This window comes from Pseudonaja textilis, chromosome 7 (assembly GCF_049901715.1).
Source record: "Pseudonaja textilis isolate UNSWEBS1 chromosome 7, rPseTex1.2, whole genome shotgun sequence".
Taxonomy (NCBI): Eukaryota; Metazoa; Chordata; class Lepidosauria; order Squamata; family Elapidae; genus Pseudonaja; species Pseudonaja textilis.
Window position 1 is genome coordinate 7,369,550 of NC_141996.1, and position 18,903 is coordinate 7,388,452.

Below are 18,903 nucleotides of genomic sequence, written 5' to 3' on the forward strand. Positions count from 1 at the left end.
GCTTCTTTGCTGTCTGCAAAGAGCACTTTTTCAAACCTGGCTTTTATCCTCTTCAGGGAGGGGCTATTACCTTGCTGCCTTACTCCCGAGTTGCCTGTGGTGCTGTAATTGTTCTTTCCTCCAAGCAATCCTTCGTGCACGTGCACTTGGCACAGGCTCCTCGGGAACCTCCTCATCGCTGCTGCCAGCCCCCACAATCTCTGAAGGCAGCAGTCCACTCCCTGATGGTCCTGGCCACTCATCTGAGTCCTCGCTCTCCTCAGCCGTCTGCACCCGCTGCCGCTAACCACAACAAGCCCCCTGTTTTCAATTGGCTTGCACCCAAAGTGTGCACGAACCCCACCCTTATTTCCTTCCAGAAGCTGGTGAAGATGTGGTTTTGAGGGAACCGACTGAACGCGATGCCATTTCTTAATGTTTAGTTTTGCAATTTGAAACCTCATTTTAATTTTGATTTGTATCTTGTCCGGTTTCTGTACAAAGACGCAAAGAGTCTGGCTGTTTTCAGCTGGTAAGATAAATTTTGAAAGATTGCCGTAACGTAGCTTAGACACTGGAAAAGATCATTCTCTTCTCGACAATATCTATTCACATAATTACGTCCTTTCTCTGCAAAACAAAGCTTTTATAGAGAACAGGAACAAAACCTGTCGCAGATTAAAGATTTCTCAGAGCTTAACCACACTCAAAAACGGTTACAATTTGTACAGGTAGTCCTCGACTTACGACCACAACTGAACTCAACATTTCCGTTATTAAGTGAGATGGTTGTTAAGTGAATTTTGCCCCATTTTACAACCTTTTTTCCAGAGACGTTAAATGAACCACTGCTGTTGTTCAGTTAATAAAACAGGGTTGTTATGTAAATCTGGTTTCCCCGTTGATTTTCCTTGCCAGAAAGTCACAAAAGGATCCCATGATCCTAGAACACGCCAACTGTCATAAGTACATGCCAGTTGCCAAGCGCCTGAATTTTGAACACGTGGGAGATGTTTCGATGGTCATAAGTGTGACTTTTCTTCAGCAGCATTGTAACTTCAAATGGTCGCTCAACGGATGGTCGTAAGTTGAGGTCTACCTGTCCATCATTCTCATCAGACAAAAACATACCTCTTTTCTTTGTGTTTTCATTTACATCAGAGAAGGAGCTTTACTGACCTTCAGAGGCGAGATGTGCGACTGGAGAACATATCCATGGACATTTTCTATCTGCGATAAGTTCTTTTCAGAAACGTGGACTAGTTCTGGACCTCTCACTTCATGGGTTAAACGAGGTAAAGTATGGTCATGGGGTGCATCTTCATCTTGATAATGATACTTCTGGAAGATAGAAGGGAAAAAGAAACATGAAGGAACTGGGAGAAGAAAATTTTGAGTTTTGATCATGATAAAGTAGTTTGAAAAGATCTTTTTGAGAGGTTCAAAAAAAAAACAAACCAACAACAACTAGGGATCGCACTAATGATGGATAAAACTGCCATCCATGCAGATGCACTTCACCATGTAAAATCGCTGTCAGTCCTGCCCCAACTTGGTTCTTTAGAAAAGAAAGACCCTCGACTCCATTCCATAGGGAAAGGTATACTTTTACTGAAAGTCAAAAGCAAAGACAGAACTAAGTATTCGCACACCAAATTCCCCTGGTTAACTTTCCCCCTCAGTCACTTCCTTCCCAGTTCCTTTCATTTGCACGCCCATGTTGTCCGATTAATTTTGAATAAATCGTTTTGGGAACTGTCTCTTCCCACGGCGAGTTAGTTAGAGAGCTGTTAGCGGTTGCATTCCGATCTGGTTTGACCTTGACTTGTTTTCTCTGGAAAAGACAATGAGGGTCAGCTTCCCCCATCCCACCAGCTCCCTCCGCCCCCCCCCATACTCAATGGCAGACTGGCCGCTAACGTTTGGCAAGCTCAGCATAAAATAGCAGTTCTGACTCTTGTTCTTGCAACTATCATTCTGGACTGCATGGTCAGTTCTTGCTATCACCAATAGGACCATGAGAAAAGGACAACTCTAAATATGACTTCTAGGTGAAATAAATAACCACCAACATCTCTCTCCTTTGCATGATAGAGAGGGAAGAAAGTTAGAAGATTTAGTTCACTAGCTACGGCGTCAGTACACCTCACAACAGATTGTACAGTCCCACCCGTAAAACTAACATTTAGCCATTTTGCATAGTTGGTTTGCATGAAAACATTTGGGACCCAATGATTTAAGAGAAAAATGGGCTTTGGAATTGATGGAGTTGGTTCTATTTAAAACAAAGCATGCTATCCCAATGGAATCAGCAGTGGAAATAACAGAGAGAGGCACTTGTTCTGAACCAGCCTTAGCAAATAATGATAATCCGCTTACTCACGAGTACAAACAAACCCATTTTCGAACAGGGCAGAAACAGCCTTTTATTCATGTGGATAAACAAAAATCAAATGTAATTAGTCCCAACAGACCTGATCAAGAAATCCAAATTGCTTGCTGTATCCTAAAAGTGAACAGTTGTCTGTGACAACCAGCCACTCACATACCATTGCTATTTATTTCCTAGTCTCGGAGGGGCTGACTAACATCTATGCAGGGGTGGGATTCTACCAGTTCGCACCTATTCGGTACAAACGGTTGTTAACATTCTAAGCAGTTCGGAGAACTGGTTGTTAGAAGAAATTACTGGCCTAATCCTATAAGGAAGGCAGGAAGGAAACATTCTGGTGTTGCTTACAGAAACGGCCTCTCCGTTAACCCTCATCACATTCTTGCCAGGACTAGACTTCCTGTCTCAGGAACGTCTCTGGAGTTTTTTTCCCCTCCTTTGCTGGTACTTTGCTTGTGTGGAGTGACCATTCAAAGTTACAATGGCACTGAAAAAAGTGACTTATGACCCTTTTTCACACTTACAACTATTGCAGCATCCCCACAATCATGAGAGGCCAGGTGAGGAGATGCGTGCCTCGATGTGAGTGATATTGAGTTGGCCACACCCAGCCAATAACATGACTACCAAGCCACACCCACCAACTAAGCCACGCCCACAGAACCGGTTGTTAAAAAAATTGAATCCCACCCCTCTGTCTATGTCTGCTTTACCCTGAGAGCTGGCTTATTGTTTTCCTTTGCTCTCCTCTCCTTTCCTCTATGTGCATATGTGCATCTGGAATGGACCCCATCTGTTCTACCTCCTCACTCAGCTCAGGCCCTGAAGACATCTGCCTCTCCACTTGGGGGAGGACAGAAGGCCCCGGCTCAGTCTCTGATGCTATTTCCTTATCAGAGCCTTCCAAAGGCTCACCCTCAACCTCCTCCTCATCTGACTCTGCAGCTAGGTCTGCTGGCAGCCGACAGACTACAACACCAGTCTAGTCTAATAGTGAAGGCATCAGGCTAAAAACTGGAAGACCGTGAATTCCAGTTCCGCATTAGGAATGAAAGCTCGGGGAGTGATTTTGGGCCATCATCAGGAGACAGTGAGTTCTAGTTCTGCATTAGGAATGAAAGCTAGGTTGAGTGATTTTGGGCCATCACCAGGAGACAGTGGGGTTCTAGTTCTGCATTAGGAGTGAAAGCTAGGTGAATGATTTGGGGCCATCACCAGGAGACTGTGGATTCTAGCCCTGCCTGAGATATGAAAGCTGACTGGGTGAGTTTGAGCCAATCACCAAGTGCCTATGAGTTTTGGTCCCTCCTTAGCCATAAAAACTGGCTGGTGGACTTTGCGACAGTCCCCCCTCTCTCCCTCCCTCCCTCCCTCCCTCTCCCTCTCTCTCAACCCAACCCATCTCACGGAGGTGTTCTTCTAGGAAAAATAGGAGGAGGAAGAAATATTATACATGTTTTCTGTTGAGTTATTTATAAAAATAATAAAGATGGATTAAAAATAAACAAACAAACATGCCAGGTGGTTGGGAAGTAAGGACACTATATTTCTCATGTGCTGGACGATCCTAGAAGAATGTATCATTCAATTAGGAAAGCAGGGGAAAGCATCAACCATCTGATCAAGTGAGGACCATTTTACGTGACCTTTTGAAAACTATTTCTACTCAAGTTAAAGTTTCACGAAACAACATCTGACGGAGTCACCGTTGAGTTCTCACCTCTTGCATTAGGAAACTTCATGTCCTACCTAGAAAATTTGAGTATTGCTCCGCTATCCTTCTGTAACAAAGACAAGTGGGCTTCCTAAATTTTTCAACCAAATTTAGTTGAATTTTTTTCTTCTCGAGAACATGGATGAGTAGGAGCATTCAGAAACAAAACAAGAAATAACCAATGAATTTTATTTCAAGAAGAGGTCTCTTGAGATTTAATGACCACACCTAGAGTACTGCATCCAGTTTTGTTCACCACATTATAAAAAAGATGTTGAGACTCTTGAAAAAGTACAGAGAAGAGCAACCAGAACGATTAGGGGACTGGAGGCTAAAACATACAACGAACGGTTGCAGGAACTGGGCTTGGCTAGTCTAGTAAAGAGAAGGACTAAGGGAGACATGATAGCAGTCTTCCAATATCTGAGGGGCTGTCACAGAGAGGAAGGGGTCAAGCTATTTTCTAAAGCGCCTGTAGGCCAGACAAGGAATAATGGATGGAAACTGAACAAGGAGAGATTTAACCTGGAAATAAGGAGAAACTTTCTGTCAGTGAAAACAATCAACCAATGGAACAGAAGTTGCCCTCGGAAGTTGTGGGGGCACCATCAATTGAGACTTTCAAGAAGAGATTGGACTGCCATTTGTCAGAAATGGTGTAGAGTCTCCCACTTGGATGGGGGGTTGGACTAGATGACCTACAAGGTCCCTTCCAACTCTGATTATCTGTTATCTGTATCATAGGAATCCAGGAAGGTGGTTAAAAGTTTGTTATTCAATGAAAGAGAGACCTTCTTCTTTCCGTCCTTCCGTCCTTCTCTCTGTCTTTGTCTCTCTTTCTCTCTCTCTCTCTCTCTCTCACACACACACACGCAACCAGAACATACATTTTGACTATCATATAACTGCAAAAACATCATGCTTCCATTCACGAGAATTCTCCAAAATTCTTTTCACCTTTGGGGAAAAAAACTTAAGTTGTTCTGCATTCAAATAATCCCCCCTCATATCCCTTTGCCTTAGTAAAACCCATCCGTTTTATAGCTTATGGACATATTTGTTTTTTTGTTTTTAAAAATCCATCAAGCTTTCCTAAAATTTGATGTCTCTCCATATTCTGGAACACCCAATGTTTACCTTAAAATTATACCGTAAATTGAGTCTACATCTTTCTCTCCCTTTTTAATGAAAATATGATTCCCTCTTAGGTCAAAACAAGCACAAGTAATATTAAAAGATTATCGAAAGAACTGGCTGCCCATTTAATACAGCTGAAGAGTAAGGGTTATAAAATGGAAAAGCTATTTCACAGAAGATGTAGGCACCCATTGAACTTGAAATGGTGAAAATATTTGTGGCTTGGGTGGCAGATGTTGGCGGTAGTTTGTCCTCCAAGCTTATGGTTTAGTTTCGAAACATTTTGTCATCTGGCTAAGTAACATCTTCAGCAGAGCTTGGGTTGAAGGGTCGAAGAGCCTTGTTTCAGTTCTCTTCTGCTTTTACTGGTCTTATGTAATCAGTTGGTCATGTGACTGACTGGTCACCCCATCTGAGGGTCACCTGGTAATGAGGAAATCCCATTGAGTGATTGGCAAGACTAGAACTCACAGTATCCTGGTAATTTGCCCCAAGTCACCCAGCTGGCATTTATGGCTAAGATAGGACTAGAACTCACCGACACCTGATGACTGGCCCCAAGTCACCCAGCTGGCTTTCATGCCTGAGACAAGACTAGAACTCACAGTTTCCTGGTGACTGGCCCAAAATCACCCAGTCGGCTTTTATGGTTAAGGTAGGACTAGAATTCTCAAGACTCCTGGTGACTGGCCCAAAATCACCCAGCTGGCTTTTATGGCTAAGACAGGACCAGAACTCAGTCTCCTGGTAATTGGCCCCAAGTCACCCCGCTGGCATTTATGGCTAAGATAGGACTAGAACTCACCAACACCTGATGACTGGCCCAATGTCACCCAGCTGGCTTTCATGCCTGAGACAGGACTAGAACTCAGTCTCCTGGTGACTGGCCCAAAATTACCCAGCTTGCTTTTATGGCTAAGGCAGGACCAGAACTCACAGTCTCCTGGTAACTGGCTTAAAGTCACCCAACTGGCTTTCATGCTTGAGATAGGATTAGAACTCACAGTCTCCTGGTGACTAGCCCAAAGACATCCAGCCAGTTTTCATCTCCAAGGTGAAACTAGAACTCACAGGCTCCCGCTTTCTAGACCAAACTGGCTCTCAGCTCCAAGTTGCCCCTGCTGATTTTTGTGTCCGAACAAACAAGGTTGTTGACTCCTTGGCATCAGGCTTAGTGGTTGAGAAAATAGTCAAGGCCTCTCTTGAAACAAGCCAATCTTCCCCCTCCGCATAATTAGCTGTCCTTGTCCATCTACGCACGTGCTTGTGCATGCACATACGCACACTACTGCTCACAGCTTCAAAAAAGAACAGGTGGAGAATAAATGATAATTACAAATCAATGCCTACTAGTAACAGGGCATCATGTACTGCCAACCAAAACAGATATTTTAAATCCTCTATAATTAACTCTAATAGTGCAGCACAGATTGTTCTAGTGTGAGCACTTCAGGGAAAAGTGGCCATTTTTGAAACAAAACTTCCATACCAGAAAAAAAAAAGGCAAAACAAGAAGCCAAACACAATTCAACTCTGTTTTTACAAAATCGTTAAACAGAAGCCGCCAAGTTTCAACCCCAGCTCTCCCGCTTTGGAGCTGATTATTATTATTATTACTCGTGGACGGGTCTAGATTTATAAAAAGATAGAAAAAGGAAGATAAAGCTGATCTGAACACTGCTCAATTTTAAAAATTGGCTTTTAAAAATGAGGATAGGAAATACTCACGGTGTCTCCTGCCACGATTTTGCAGTGCCAAACACAATATTGCATTTGATCTTGAGATGGAATGAATAATGAGTTGGAATAATAATGAAAAATGAGCGGTGAAGTCAGGACAAAATGCATGGCTTTAGAATTCATCTGGAGAGTAGACATGTTTAGCAAGCTTTTATGTATTTATGTATTTATTTACTTAATGTACGTATTTATTTATTTACTTATTTATTTAATTTATATGCTGCAAATTACCAAAGGCAACTCGAGGCAATTTACAACCATTCAGTAAAAATGCCATGTAAAACATTAAAAGAATAAAGATCTTAAATTTAAAAAATAATTTAATTTAATTTAAAATTTCAATTTAAAAGGTCCATTTGTAACTGCTGATTTATAGTTTCCTCTGGAATTGGAGATTAAGCGATGATAGGATTTATACATTCAGGGACCATCCTATACAAAATTTCTTTTGAGTGGTTCAAGTGAAATATGAAACTCAGTCTGAATTACAAATAATGCCTACTAATGATGATAGAGATAGATGGATAGATAGATCAATCGATTGATCAATCAATCAATGATAATGATGAGATAGATAGACATAGATAGATAGATGGATGGATGATAGAGACAGAGATAGAGATAGATAGATGATCGATAGACAGACAGATGACAGATAGATAGTCAGAAGAGACAGAGATAGATAAATAGACAGATGATAAATATGATCAATCCATCGATAAATGATAATGATGATAAAATAGATAGGTAGATGATATGCACACACAGGTACACTCATACACACAGAGAGAGATAATAAATGAGAGAGAGAGAGAGAGAGAGAGAGAGATCTATATCTATGTATTTATTGATCTACATATCTTAGATATTGATGTATTCTGAGCAACCATGTTGAACCAATTATAAATAATTTTGAGTAGAGGCGTCGTTATCTTCTCATTCCCTGGACATTCTACAAAACTCAGCCAAGCAACAATTGGAAATAAGATTTGCCCAACCTTGCATTTAAAGCTTTACTTGCAGTATATAGTTTTCTATCGCAACACCATTCTGCATTGTTGCATCTTGGTGTCATTTCAGGTTGAGAACACAAGATGGCAGAAGAACCATTGTGTTGAAGGTGATGATATTTTGGCTGATTTTTAAGAAAGAAGGAAGGGGGGGGGGAAGCAACCACAGGATGAAGGGAAATAAAAAAAAAAACATTCGCGCTTAGATAAAATGCTAAATAGATATATACGAGAGAATGACCATGAGATACAGAAGAGAAGGAAGACAAAAGGTCATTTTATTTAAATGGACTTCTTTCTCTTGTTGGAAACCAGCTGAGAAGGTCTCATATCTGGCGATCATATGATCCTGGAATGCTACCGTGTTTCCCTGTAAAATAAGACCCTGTCTTATATTTTTTTGCCACCAAAAAAGGCACCAGGTCTTATTTTCAGGGGATGTCATCTACTGACTAACCTCACTTGTGTGTGTTGCCCTCAGCCTCCTTTTTGCAGTCAGTGGCTTTCCGGCAAAGTTTTCCTGAAGGCCTCTGCAGCCGATAAGAGAACTCTGGATCGATCCTGAGCTTTGTTATCAGCTCCAGAGGCCTTCAGGAAAGCCTTGCCACCCTTGCCAACTGCAGAAGAAATGGGTCGGCAAGGCAGGTGTCGGGTTGTGCGAGGCCTGGCTTCAACTGTCCAAAGGTAAATAGCAGGGCAGCTCCACTTCCCCTATCCCCACCCTAGCTTAATTTTTACCTATCCACCTATCCACTCCAGTGGGCAGGATCTTAATTAGGGCTTATTTTGGGAGTAGGGCTTATATTGGGTGCAAAAATCAAGCTAGGGTTTACTTTCAGGTAGGTTGTATTTTCAGGGAAACGGGGTATTACTACTACTTCTGTGTTGGAAGTGCTTTCATGGTGAAAGAATCTACTGGAGCTATCACCGTTGCCTGGGAGGCACCCAATTGGGGGTTCCTTTTGCATCCCTGTGAAGTTATTCACCAAAGTGGTACCAAGTGGTCACCCACTGGGTGGGCAGGAGCTGGAGCATGTGATGGGAGCTCATCCTGTCCCATGGCAGCAAACCGGATTTCCAACACGATCCTGTTGTTCGTCAGCTCAGCTCAGTCCTAACCTTGTAGAGCCACCACACTCCTACCCTTGGATGCTGCAATCATTTTAAATGCATTCCGATTGCCAAGTGTCTGAATTCTGATCCTGTAACTATGGGGGGATTCCGCAAGGGCCGTAAGTGCAAGGACCCGTCCTAAGTCACTTTTGCAGTGCCATTGTAACTTCGAACGGTCGCTCAGTGAATCATTCTAAGTTGTAAGGAATAATTCTAAAGTTCTAAGGAGTGCCTGTATGGAAATGTACTTAACGATTCCTGGGCAGTGATACCTGTAAAATCGAAATAGAGCCCGCTGTAAAAATGCATTTGGGAATCACTGCCAGAAATATCTCTCTGAAAGAGGCAGATGGATCCATTACACCCTCTGACACAATGAGATCATTATAAGCTATGTCTGTTTTAGGTGTTGAAAAGATGAGTAATGAACCTACCCCCATTAGATTCAGCCTTAGAGTAAACTCATACAAATCAAAGAGATGTAAGTTATTGTAATTATCATCTTACTTGCCTCATTTAACAGAATAACAGAGTCAGAAGGGAACTTGGATGTCTTCTAGTCCAAAGTTCCCCAGTCTTTCTAGGTTGGTGGCCTGGAGGGGCAGGCGCCTTTACACATGCATGCTCATGCGTGAACGGGGTTGCAAACGTGCAACACTCACAGTGACGCACAGTGACATTAGGGCCTTAATAACACCAGCCACTCACGCAGCCCAGTGGACAACAGGCCACAGATCGGTAGTGGGCTGTGGCCCCCCAGGTTGGGGACCCTGTTCTAGTCAAACTCCCTGCACAAGCAGGAGACCCTATACCATTAAAATCTTCAGTGATGGAGCACTCAGAACTTTTGGGTGGCCAGCCGTTCCGCTGATTAATTGTCAGGAAATTTCTCCTTAATTCCAGCTTGGTTCTCTCCTGAATGAGTTGCCATCCATTCCTTCTCGTCCTGCCTTCGGGTGCTTTGAAGAATAAATTGACCCCGCTTGTAAGAAGAACTTATTTCAATAGCTGTGGTTGAAGGACCATGTTTGGATCAATACAGGGTTGCAACTGTCATAAATATATGCATGGTTGCCAAGCACCCTTATTTTGATCATGTGGCCATGGGGATGCTGCAGTGACTGAAAGTGTGAGGTCTGGTTGTAAGTCACTTTTTTTAGTGCCACTGTCATGGTCATTAAAGGATAGTTGTAAGTTAAGGACTAGCCATTGTGGGATGAGAGCAGGCAGAGCTGGGGGTGGTGGTGGAGTAAAATGCATCATCAATTTAGAGTCTTTGCATTGCCACAATAGATTTAAGTCCCAGCCTCCTTGACTTCCATTGACCTTTATCTAGCATCAATTTATTATTGACCATTAGTTGACTAGTATCTTGTGATTACTACAGTGGTATTGGGAGTGCCAAGGCACTTCCGGGTTAAAAGGATTAATCAGTGACATCACAGTTGCTCGCAGGACACCCATTGAAGGCTCCTTTCACATCCCCGCTAAGCTGCTCGCCGAAGTGGTACCCATCTATCTACTCATAGTATCCTGTTTTCAAATTTCTGGGTCGGCAAGAGCTGCCGCAAGTGACGGGAGCCCATCCCGTCCTGCAGCAGCAACCAGGTCTTGAACACCAGCCTGCCAATCATCATACCAGCATCCTAACCACAGGAGCCACCGTGTTCCTTCTATCTTGTGAACGACTTGTGAATACGTTTGAATAAATCTTCTGGGCTACAACTTTACAAATTATCCTCATTCGTTGCACCTGACACTTTAAATGAAGAGGTACCAAGAATGAATTGTACATTTCCCAATAGATATTTCTTACCTCTCATCCAGGGGTGGGATTCTACCTTGTCAGATCGGTTCTATAGAACCAGTTGTTACAATTCTGTGCATTTTGGAGAACCAGCTAATTATGCCACTGGTTGACCCCCTCCTCTTCCCACCCCGCCCACTCACTCCTTACCTGGCACCATCAAACTTGCCTGCTAAGTTGCTATTTATTTTTTTTCCCTCTGACCTTCAGCTGTTCTGCTGTGCTGGGAGATTTAGATTAGCTAGAAAGAAGGAAATCACTGGATTTCTTGCTTTCTAACTAATCTAAAAACAGAGCTGAACCTTCCTTAGGACTGAAGCTTCTATTTTTCACTGAAGACTCAGGTAGCAGATTGCAGAAAGATAGATCTCTGAGTGAATCTGTGATTCTGCAAGCAACTCAATCTGCCTGCCTACTTTACCTGATTTGGGGTAAAAGTTGCTCTTTTTTAATAAAAAAACATCAATATTTACATAAATATTTATAAGTTTTACATACAAGCCATGTCCCGCTAGTCACATGACCACCAAGCCATACCCACAAATTAGGCCACACCCAGAGAACCAGTTGTTAAGAAATTTGAATTCCACCCCACTCTCATCTTAAACCAAATAAGCTGTGACTACCTTCTTCTTAAAATGAAACCATGATCTCTGATGGTTTTGGCCACTTGGGTTTATTTTTCCAAGATTTATTCTGGGCTGAGTTGTCATTACTAAATAGAAAAATGTAGCAGGAAAGTTGCACTTTTCATGAAAATAAAGAAAATCAGTCAAAAGGGCACATCAGTGGGCTGATGTCAACTTTAAAGAGGCCCTTAAAATAGTAGACAGAGACACACACACACAGAAAGACAATTTCCATTCAATTAAAAGCTGAGCCATTCTTGATAACAAAACGCAGATCTTGCTAACTAATCATCAGGCTTGAGCTCCAGAGAGAGAGAGATATGATATGAAGGAGTCACATAAACATAAAATTATAATTATTATGCTCACAGTCAAATAGAGAGGAGATAAAGAGAGGTTCTATTACAAAGGGCTTCTGTAGTAGTCAGATTTTAAAAAAAATAAAAATGAAGTAATTTTTTTTGTAATGAATCCTCAGTGTCCCTTATTACACATTGGTGCAGAATTATGGATCTGAATGTAAGAATAATTTTATATTTGTTTTCAAAGGGTTTTGCTAATTAAATTTTAATTACAGTAATATCAGCATTACTGTAATACAGTATTCCAGTATTTGAGAGGCTGCCACAAAGAAGAAGCGAGTCGAATTATTATCCAAAGCATCTGAAGGAAGAAAAGAAACAATGGTTGGAAACTAATAAAGGAAAGAAACAACCTGGAATTTAGGAGAAACTTCCTAACAGTGAGGACAACTAACCAGTGGAACAGCTTGCATTCAGAAATCATGGATGCTCCATCACTGGAGGTTTTTAAGAAGAGGCTAGACAGCCATTTATCTGTTATAGTATAGGCTCTCCTCCAAAGTCCCTTCCAGCTCTCTTCTCTCCTCTCCTCTCCTCTTAAAGAAGAGAATGTCTAAGGCTGATGTGACAGCTGTCTTGTAGTACTTGAAGGGCTGTCACTGAGAAGAGGAGGTCAAGTATTCTCCAAAGCACCACAGAGCAGGACAAGGAATATCAGGTGATCATTAAAGAGAGATCCAACCTAGAATCAAGGAGACGTTTTCTGACAGTGAGAACAATGAATGAGTGGAATAGTTTTGGTATTGAGAGTTTTGCAGCAAATAATTCAGCCCCAGAAAAATAAACACAGATGGCTGGTGCTTCATTTAACATCTTTATAAACGTAAGTAGATTTTACAAACCAGTTGTAGATTTCTCCAACTTGGAGCAAACTCAAACAGAAACATATTGCAAGTTCAGAGCAGAGCTCCAATCTTCAGCAAGCAAAGCAAGTTAGTTTCATCTTCAGTAGACAGACTCAGAGCTCCAACATAGTTGCAGAGGTTAGGTTACTTTTAGTTTATGCCTAGGTTACTTTTAGTTTCAGTTTCCAAACTATCCTCATTGGCTGATTCAGTTGCTATGCCTATTCATTGGCTGATCTTGTTACCAAGCTCTACTTCGGTTCACGAATATACTGACATTTGTCTTCAGGAGTTGTGGCTGCTCTGTTGCTGGAGGTTTTCACAAAAAGATTAGACAACTGTTTGACCAGGATGCTATAAGGTCTCCTGACTTGAGTAGAAGGTTGGACTAGAAGACCTCTGCAGTCCCTTCCAGTTGTATGATTTCTATATTCTATGCCACGTTTATGGAGAAAAATATTGAAAGAGTGTCTTTAGAATGTGCGCCTTTGAAAGGACTCTTGCTAAGTGGCTAGCAATTACTTAGCCAAAACTGGTTGGTCTTAAAACTGGGCAAACTTTCCCCAAAAAATATTTGGGAGAGGCACTACAGTACTAGAGAATATTACAGCTTCAAGCTACCCCAGGAAGTCAAAGAGACAACTGGGAAAAAGCAGTGGCAAAGAAGTGGCTATTGAGTCTCCTGAAATCCGTGTTATTCTGTTGCAAACCAGGGAGGAAATAGATTGTGATTCTTTTGCAAAAAACGTATTTCAGAAAGTATCTTTCTCGACTTCCTGCTCTTTAGATAAGCGATAACAAGAGCAATTTCAATAAACAATACAAGAGCTTTATCGCTGTATAGTCGTGTTGTGGAGTAACTCGGGAGGTTAAATCCTAGCATTGCGAGACAAACCACATTGGTTTCTCCATATTTCTCTACTGCTCTTCCAGAAGACGATCTCATAACTATTTACATACCTCAAATATGAGCACTGCCAGAACTGAAATAAGACAAACCGCTTGTGAGATATTTTCTGTATGAGAAACAGGATAAAGATGGATTCAGTAAAGGTACCACCAACGTACCAGGCCAATTCCTTCTTCCCATCTACATGCATCAAGCAATGTGTCAAACTGAATCAGCTTTATGAAGCCTTAGTAAGACCAGGGTTAGAATATTGCATCCAGTTTTGGTCACCGTGTTATAAAAAGAGGGTGAGACTCTGTAAAAAAAAAGTGCAGAGAAGAGCAGCAAAGATGATCGGGGAACTGGAGGCTAAAATGTATGAAGAACGGCTGCAGGAATTGGGTATGTCTAGGTTGATGAAAAGAAGGACTAGGGGTGACATGACAGCAGTCTTCCAACCAGAGGGGGTATTCAGCAGGTTCTGACCGGTTCTGGAGAACCGTAGTGGAAATTTTGAGTAGTTCAAACAACTGGCAAATACCACCTCTGACTGGCCCCGCCCCCACCTCTTCTCCGCCTCCCGAGTCCCAGCTGATTGGCTGGGTCTTCTTTGGTTGCTCTGCACAGGAGAACGGAGCTGGAAAGCAGGTTAGTGGGATGGGGAAGGAATGGGATTTTGCAGTAGCCTTCCCCTGCCACACCCACCAAGCCACGCCCACAGAACCGGTAGTAAATAAAATTGAATCCCACCACTGGTTCCAATATCTAAGAAACTGCCCCAAAGAAGAGAGGGGATCAACCTATTCTCCAGCACCCCAGAAGGCAGGACAAAAAGCAATGGGTGGAAACTAATCAAGGAAGGCAGTAACATTGTCATTTCTGCTATCTCTAACTCCCCAACTAATATTTCTGAAAAATGAAATTTGAGGGCTTATCTAGCCAATGGCACATCAATCAATCAATCAATCTTGGCTGAAAATAGCTTTCAAAAGCCTATCTTCTCCTATAATATGAAAAGATCAGAGTTGGAAGGAATAGGAATGGAACATCTGGGTCTATTTTTCTTTTGTAAATAAAAGCATTTAATATCCGGAGAGGAATTTTGACTGCTGCAGTAGTCATAAAATGACACTTTTATAGGCCTAAAACATTACATTTGCATATGAATGTCATCCTGGATGTGAAACAAAAAATGTGTTCATAACCATTTTCTCAAACTACATATCATATTATACATATATAAATATATTTCTCTCTCCTTCTCTCTCTTTCTTTTTCTCTCTCTTTCTGGCTTTCTTTTTCCTCTCTCTTTATCTCTCTCATTTTCTCTCTTTTTCTTTCTCTGTCTCTCTCTCTCTGGCTTTCTTTTTCCTCTCCTTCTTTCTCTCTCTCTCTTTCTCTTTTTGTCTCTGGCTTTATTTCTGTCTCTCCCTTCCTGTTTCTCTCTCTTTCTCTGTGTTTCTTTCTCTCCCTCTGTTTTTCTCTCCCTCTGTTTCTCTCTCTCTCTCTCTCTCTCTCTCTCTCTCACACACACACACACACACACACACACACCACACAGCACACACAAAATGTTGGCTTCATCTTCCCACTTCAGAAATAACTTTGTGTTTTGGCTGTAATATGCATAAATTCCTGTCCACAGATTCAGAGAATGGCAATGATGAAATGTTAACTACTCAGTTATTTCATGTAATTGCCAGGATAATCAAGCAAGCATTATATTGCTGAGATAATTAGGATACAGTTGGCAGGTGTCATGTCACACCAAAAACCTCAGCTAGGGCAAATAAGCTCCCCAGATAATAGGCCATCATTCTCCTATGCAATTCCCACCGAAATGATTTCCTTGATTAATAACCTATCTTTCTTCCCCCAGAACCTTTTCAAGCAGGCTAACGAAAATGTTACACAACCGGAAAGTTGAAAACACACATTTTGTCTTACGTACTAAAACCAATTAACAATCTTAAAAAGATGGTGTAAGATTCAGTTTCTTAATGATTTTCTAGAGAATGGAGGACAAATTCAAGTCCAGAGGGACCAGAAGAAAAGTACAGAAGTTTGTTTTCTTCCTTTTTCCAGAAAGAGCTGCCTCTGGCAATAGAGAGAGAGAGAGAGACGTAACGGTCTTCTCCTGTGGACCTAAATACCTAGAAAACTTTGTACAGGTAAGACTTTGATTTACGATCACAACTGAGCCCGAAATTTCCATGGCTAAGCCAGACAATTGCTAAGTGAGTTGGCCCTATTTTATGACCTTTCCTGCCACGGTTATTAAGTGAATCGTCACAGTCGTTAAGTCAGTCACACGGTTTATTAAGTGGCTTCCCTGTTGATTTTGCTTGTCAGTAGGTCACAAAGGAGAATCATATAACCCCGAGACCAGGCCTGGGCTGCTGGGGGTTTGCAGGAATTTTGGGAGATGCTCTAGCTAAGATTCTACACAGTTTGGAGAATCCCCAAATCCCACTCCTGGCTGGCTCCGCCCACCCAATCGTGCCCTTCCCAGGAGTCCCCATGCAGCCCATTTTGGATGCAGGTAAGTGCAGGGCACCTGTGGAGGCTCAGGGAGGGTGAAAAACGGGCCTCCCGGAAGTTTGGGAAGGCCGGAAATGGGCCCATTTCTGGATTCCAGAGAGCCTCCGGAGCCCAGGGAGGCCGTTTTCACCCTCCCGGAGGCTCAAGAAAAGCCTCCGGAGTCTGGGTAAGGCAAAAACACTCCCCCTTGCCATGGTGCAGGAGGCCAACTAGGCCCTGACCACCATGGTCATACTCACCCAGCCACTGGGCAGAGAACCTGTTGCTAAAATTTTTGAAGCCCACCCTTGTGTATACCCAGTAAAAAACAGCAAACAGTTCATTTCCTTAATCACAGATCTCATGGTGAACTTCTGCAAAACATCTTTTAACAGCCTGTGTGTTGCAGTTGGCACCTATTGTATCTCCTGGACCCTATTCAAGAGTAAGTTCCATGTAAAATGCATGGTAGTCATCTAGACAAGATGTAATCAAAGTGTGAATAACAACAATCGAAGCTGACTGGGTCAGGAAAATTAACAGCTGGCAACCCTAGATATAATTGTGAGAAAGTATCCACCACCGCAGCAACCATCTGCGTATCCAATGACAACTGAAGATCCAAAATTATTTCCAGATTCCAAACTGAATGTTTAAGGGGGACTGCCTTCAAAAGCCAACAGAATATCAGACTCCAAGCCTAGATCCTGGTTCACCAGAAATCCAAGAGAGATGGAAATAGTTTCAAAGTTACTAGCAAAGACACCCAATGTTGTGGTCCACTTGGCAGCCTGCGGAGACATCAGACAGTGGGGACGAACATGAGCCAGTCCAGGAGTCCGAGGAGGACTCAGACGAGGGTCCTACGTCTGATACAGAGATGGGGCCAGGGCCATCTAGGAATTATGTGCTGACTCCGGAGCCTCCAGGATCTGACAGCAGCGAGGCAGAGGAACAGGGGGAGCCGGTTCCCAGTGCACGTGTGCGCAGAGCTGCCAGAAGGCGAGAACAGTTAAGACAAAAGGGGCAACTGGGGAGTAAGGCTTGGAGGTGCAGGACAGGATTGAACTGCTGGCTGTGGGAATGCAGTAGAAGTGGCCTGCAGTATAGCACTCTAACCACTGCACCATCGAGGCTTTAAGCCAAGGGTCTTCAAACTTGGCAAGTTTAAGAGTTGTGGACTCCAACTCCCAGAATTCCTGAGCTAACATGACTAGAGGGGGAATTCTGGGAGTTGAACTCCACAAGCCTTAAAGCTGTCAAGTTTGAAGACCCTTGCTATAAGCGATGCTTAGGCAGGGTCTGGAGTATTGTCTTCATCCTCTTCACAACCTATTTCCCTTGTTACCTTCTGGGAGGGGGCTTTGTGGTCTCAGAAACAGAACGTCTGGATTCAGTCACATTTTTATTCCATATAGCATCAACCTTGTGAACCTCTTTCCATTTTGTATTCAAAATAGACATAGATCGATCCGGAGTTCTGTTATCAGCTACAGAGGCCTTCAGGAAAGTCTTGCCAGCCTTGCTGGCTACAGAAGAAGTGCAGGTGTCAGGGTGTGCGAGGCCTGGCTACAATTGTCCAAAGGTAAGTAGTAGGGCTGCTCCACCCCTCATCTCCACCATAGCTTAATTTTTACCCATGCGCCTCGCCCCACCCCGTGCACTCTGGAATAGGTGGGGTCTTAATTAGAGCTTATTTTGAGGGTAGGGCTTATATTGGGCACATGTGTAAAAATCAACGTAAGGCTTATTTTAGGGATAGGCATTTTTTTCAGGGAAACACGGTATGTGTGTATTTGTGTGTGTATAGCATAGGTATAGGTGTGTTATGTATGTGTATTGGGAAGATATATGCTTTCTTCTGAGAGTGGGAAACAAAATTTCATTTTTAATCTGTGCTAGTGTGCTCACAGTAAAAAATGACAATAAAGGTTATCTCATCTCATCTAATCACGTTGGATAACTCCTAGTTAAAAGAAAAAAATGCCAGTCCATTCCTTACCACATTTCTATTCAGAGAGTTTGAAAAAGTTAACCCTGCTGGGGTGGGGGGGGAATGAGGGAAGAATTAATAAAAACTAATTCATAATACTGTGTTTTCCCAAAAAGAAGACTGGGTCTTATATTAAACTTTGCTCCAAAGGATGCATTAGGCCTTATTTTAGGTCTTATTTTCAGGGAAATGTACTTACTAAATGCATCTATCTGGCTGACAATCTTAGCAAGCTTATTTTTGGGATAGGGCTTATATTACGAGCATCCAGAAAAATCATGCTAGGGCTTATTTTCCAACTGGGTCTTATTTTCAGGGAGACTGGGTAATTGACTATCATCTTCAATTGAAGTCAGTAAAAAAAGTTTGAAACCATCAAACTAAAGCCCCCAGACTAAAACAATGCATATAAAACATGCTTTGTTCCGTGTCTGTCTTTAGTTTGCTACCGATAAGTTACGTCCTACGCTGTTGTCCCAGAAATCTGGTTCTGCCCAGTACGCAGCGCCCAACCAAGATGGAAATTTCCAAAAGCTGTATTTTGTGCAGAAGAAAGAACAAAAGGGGATCACACCCCAATAGGCCTATGCAAGGCCACTCCTTCAACAATGCAGTGTTATGCCTATTTCTCCATAAGCCTACCTTATGCCAACTCTGTTATATATCATCCTATGATTTGTCTCAATATAACCAATATGCTTAGCTTGCATTAGCTAAGAGAAATCTGCATACTTCCCTCTTAATTTCCAATAATAATCAACTTGTCCTGTCCT

The 18,903-nt window shown here is 42.4% G+C and overlaps 1 protein-coding gene across 16 annotated transcripts in view; it reads right to left on the minus strand.

Annotated features, from left to right (window-relative positions):
- Nucleotides 1-18,903, minus strand: part of DLG2 (discs large MAGUK scaffold protein 2) — a 979,527-nt gene that overhangs the window by 430,593 nt on the left and 530,031 nt on the right. For all 16 annotated transcript variants that reach the window (XR_015744246.1, XM_087936973.1, XM_087936980.1 and 13 more), the window contains one exon: nt 1,159-1,320. Coding sequence is in view for 15 of the 16 variants with exons in the window: in XM_087936973.1 (XP_087793099.1) it covers nt 1,159-1,320 (162 nt within the window). In the remaining variant the exon portion in view is untranslated. The remainder of the gene's footprint in view (nt 1-1,158; nt 1,321-18,903) is intronic.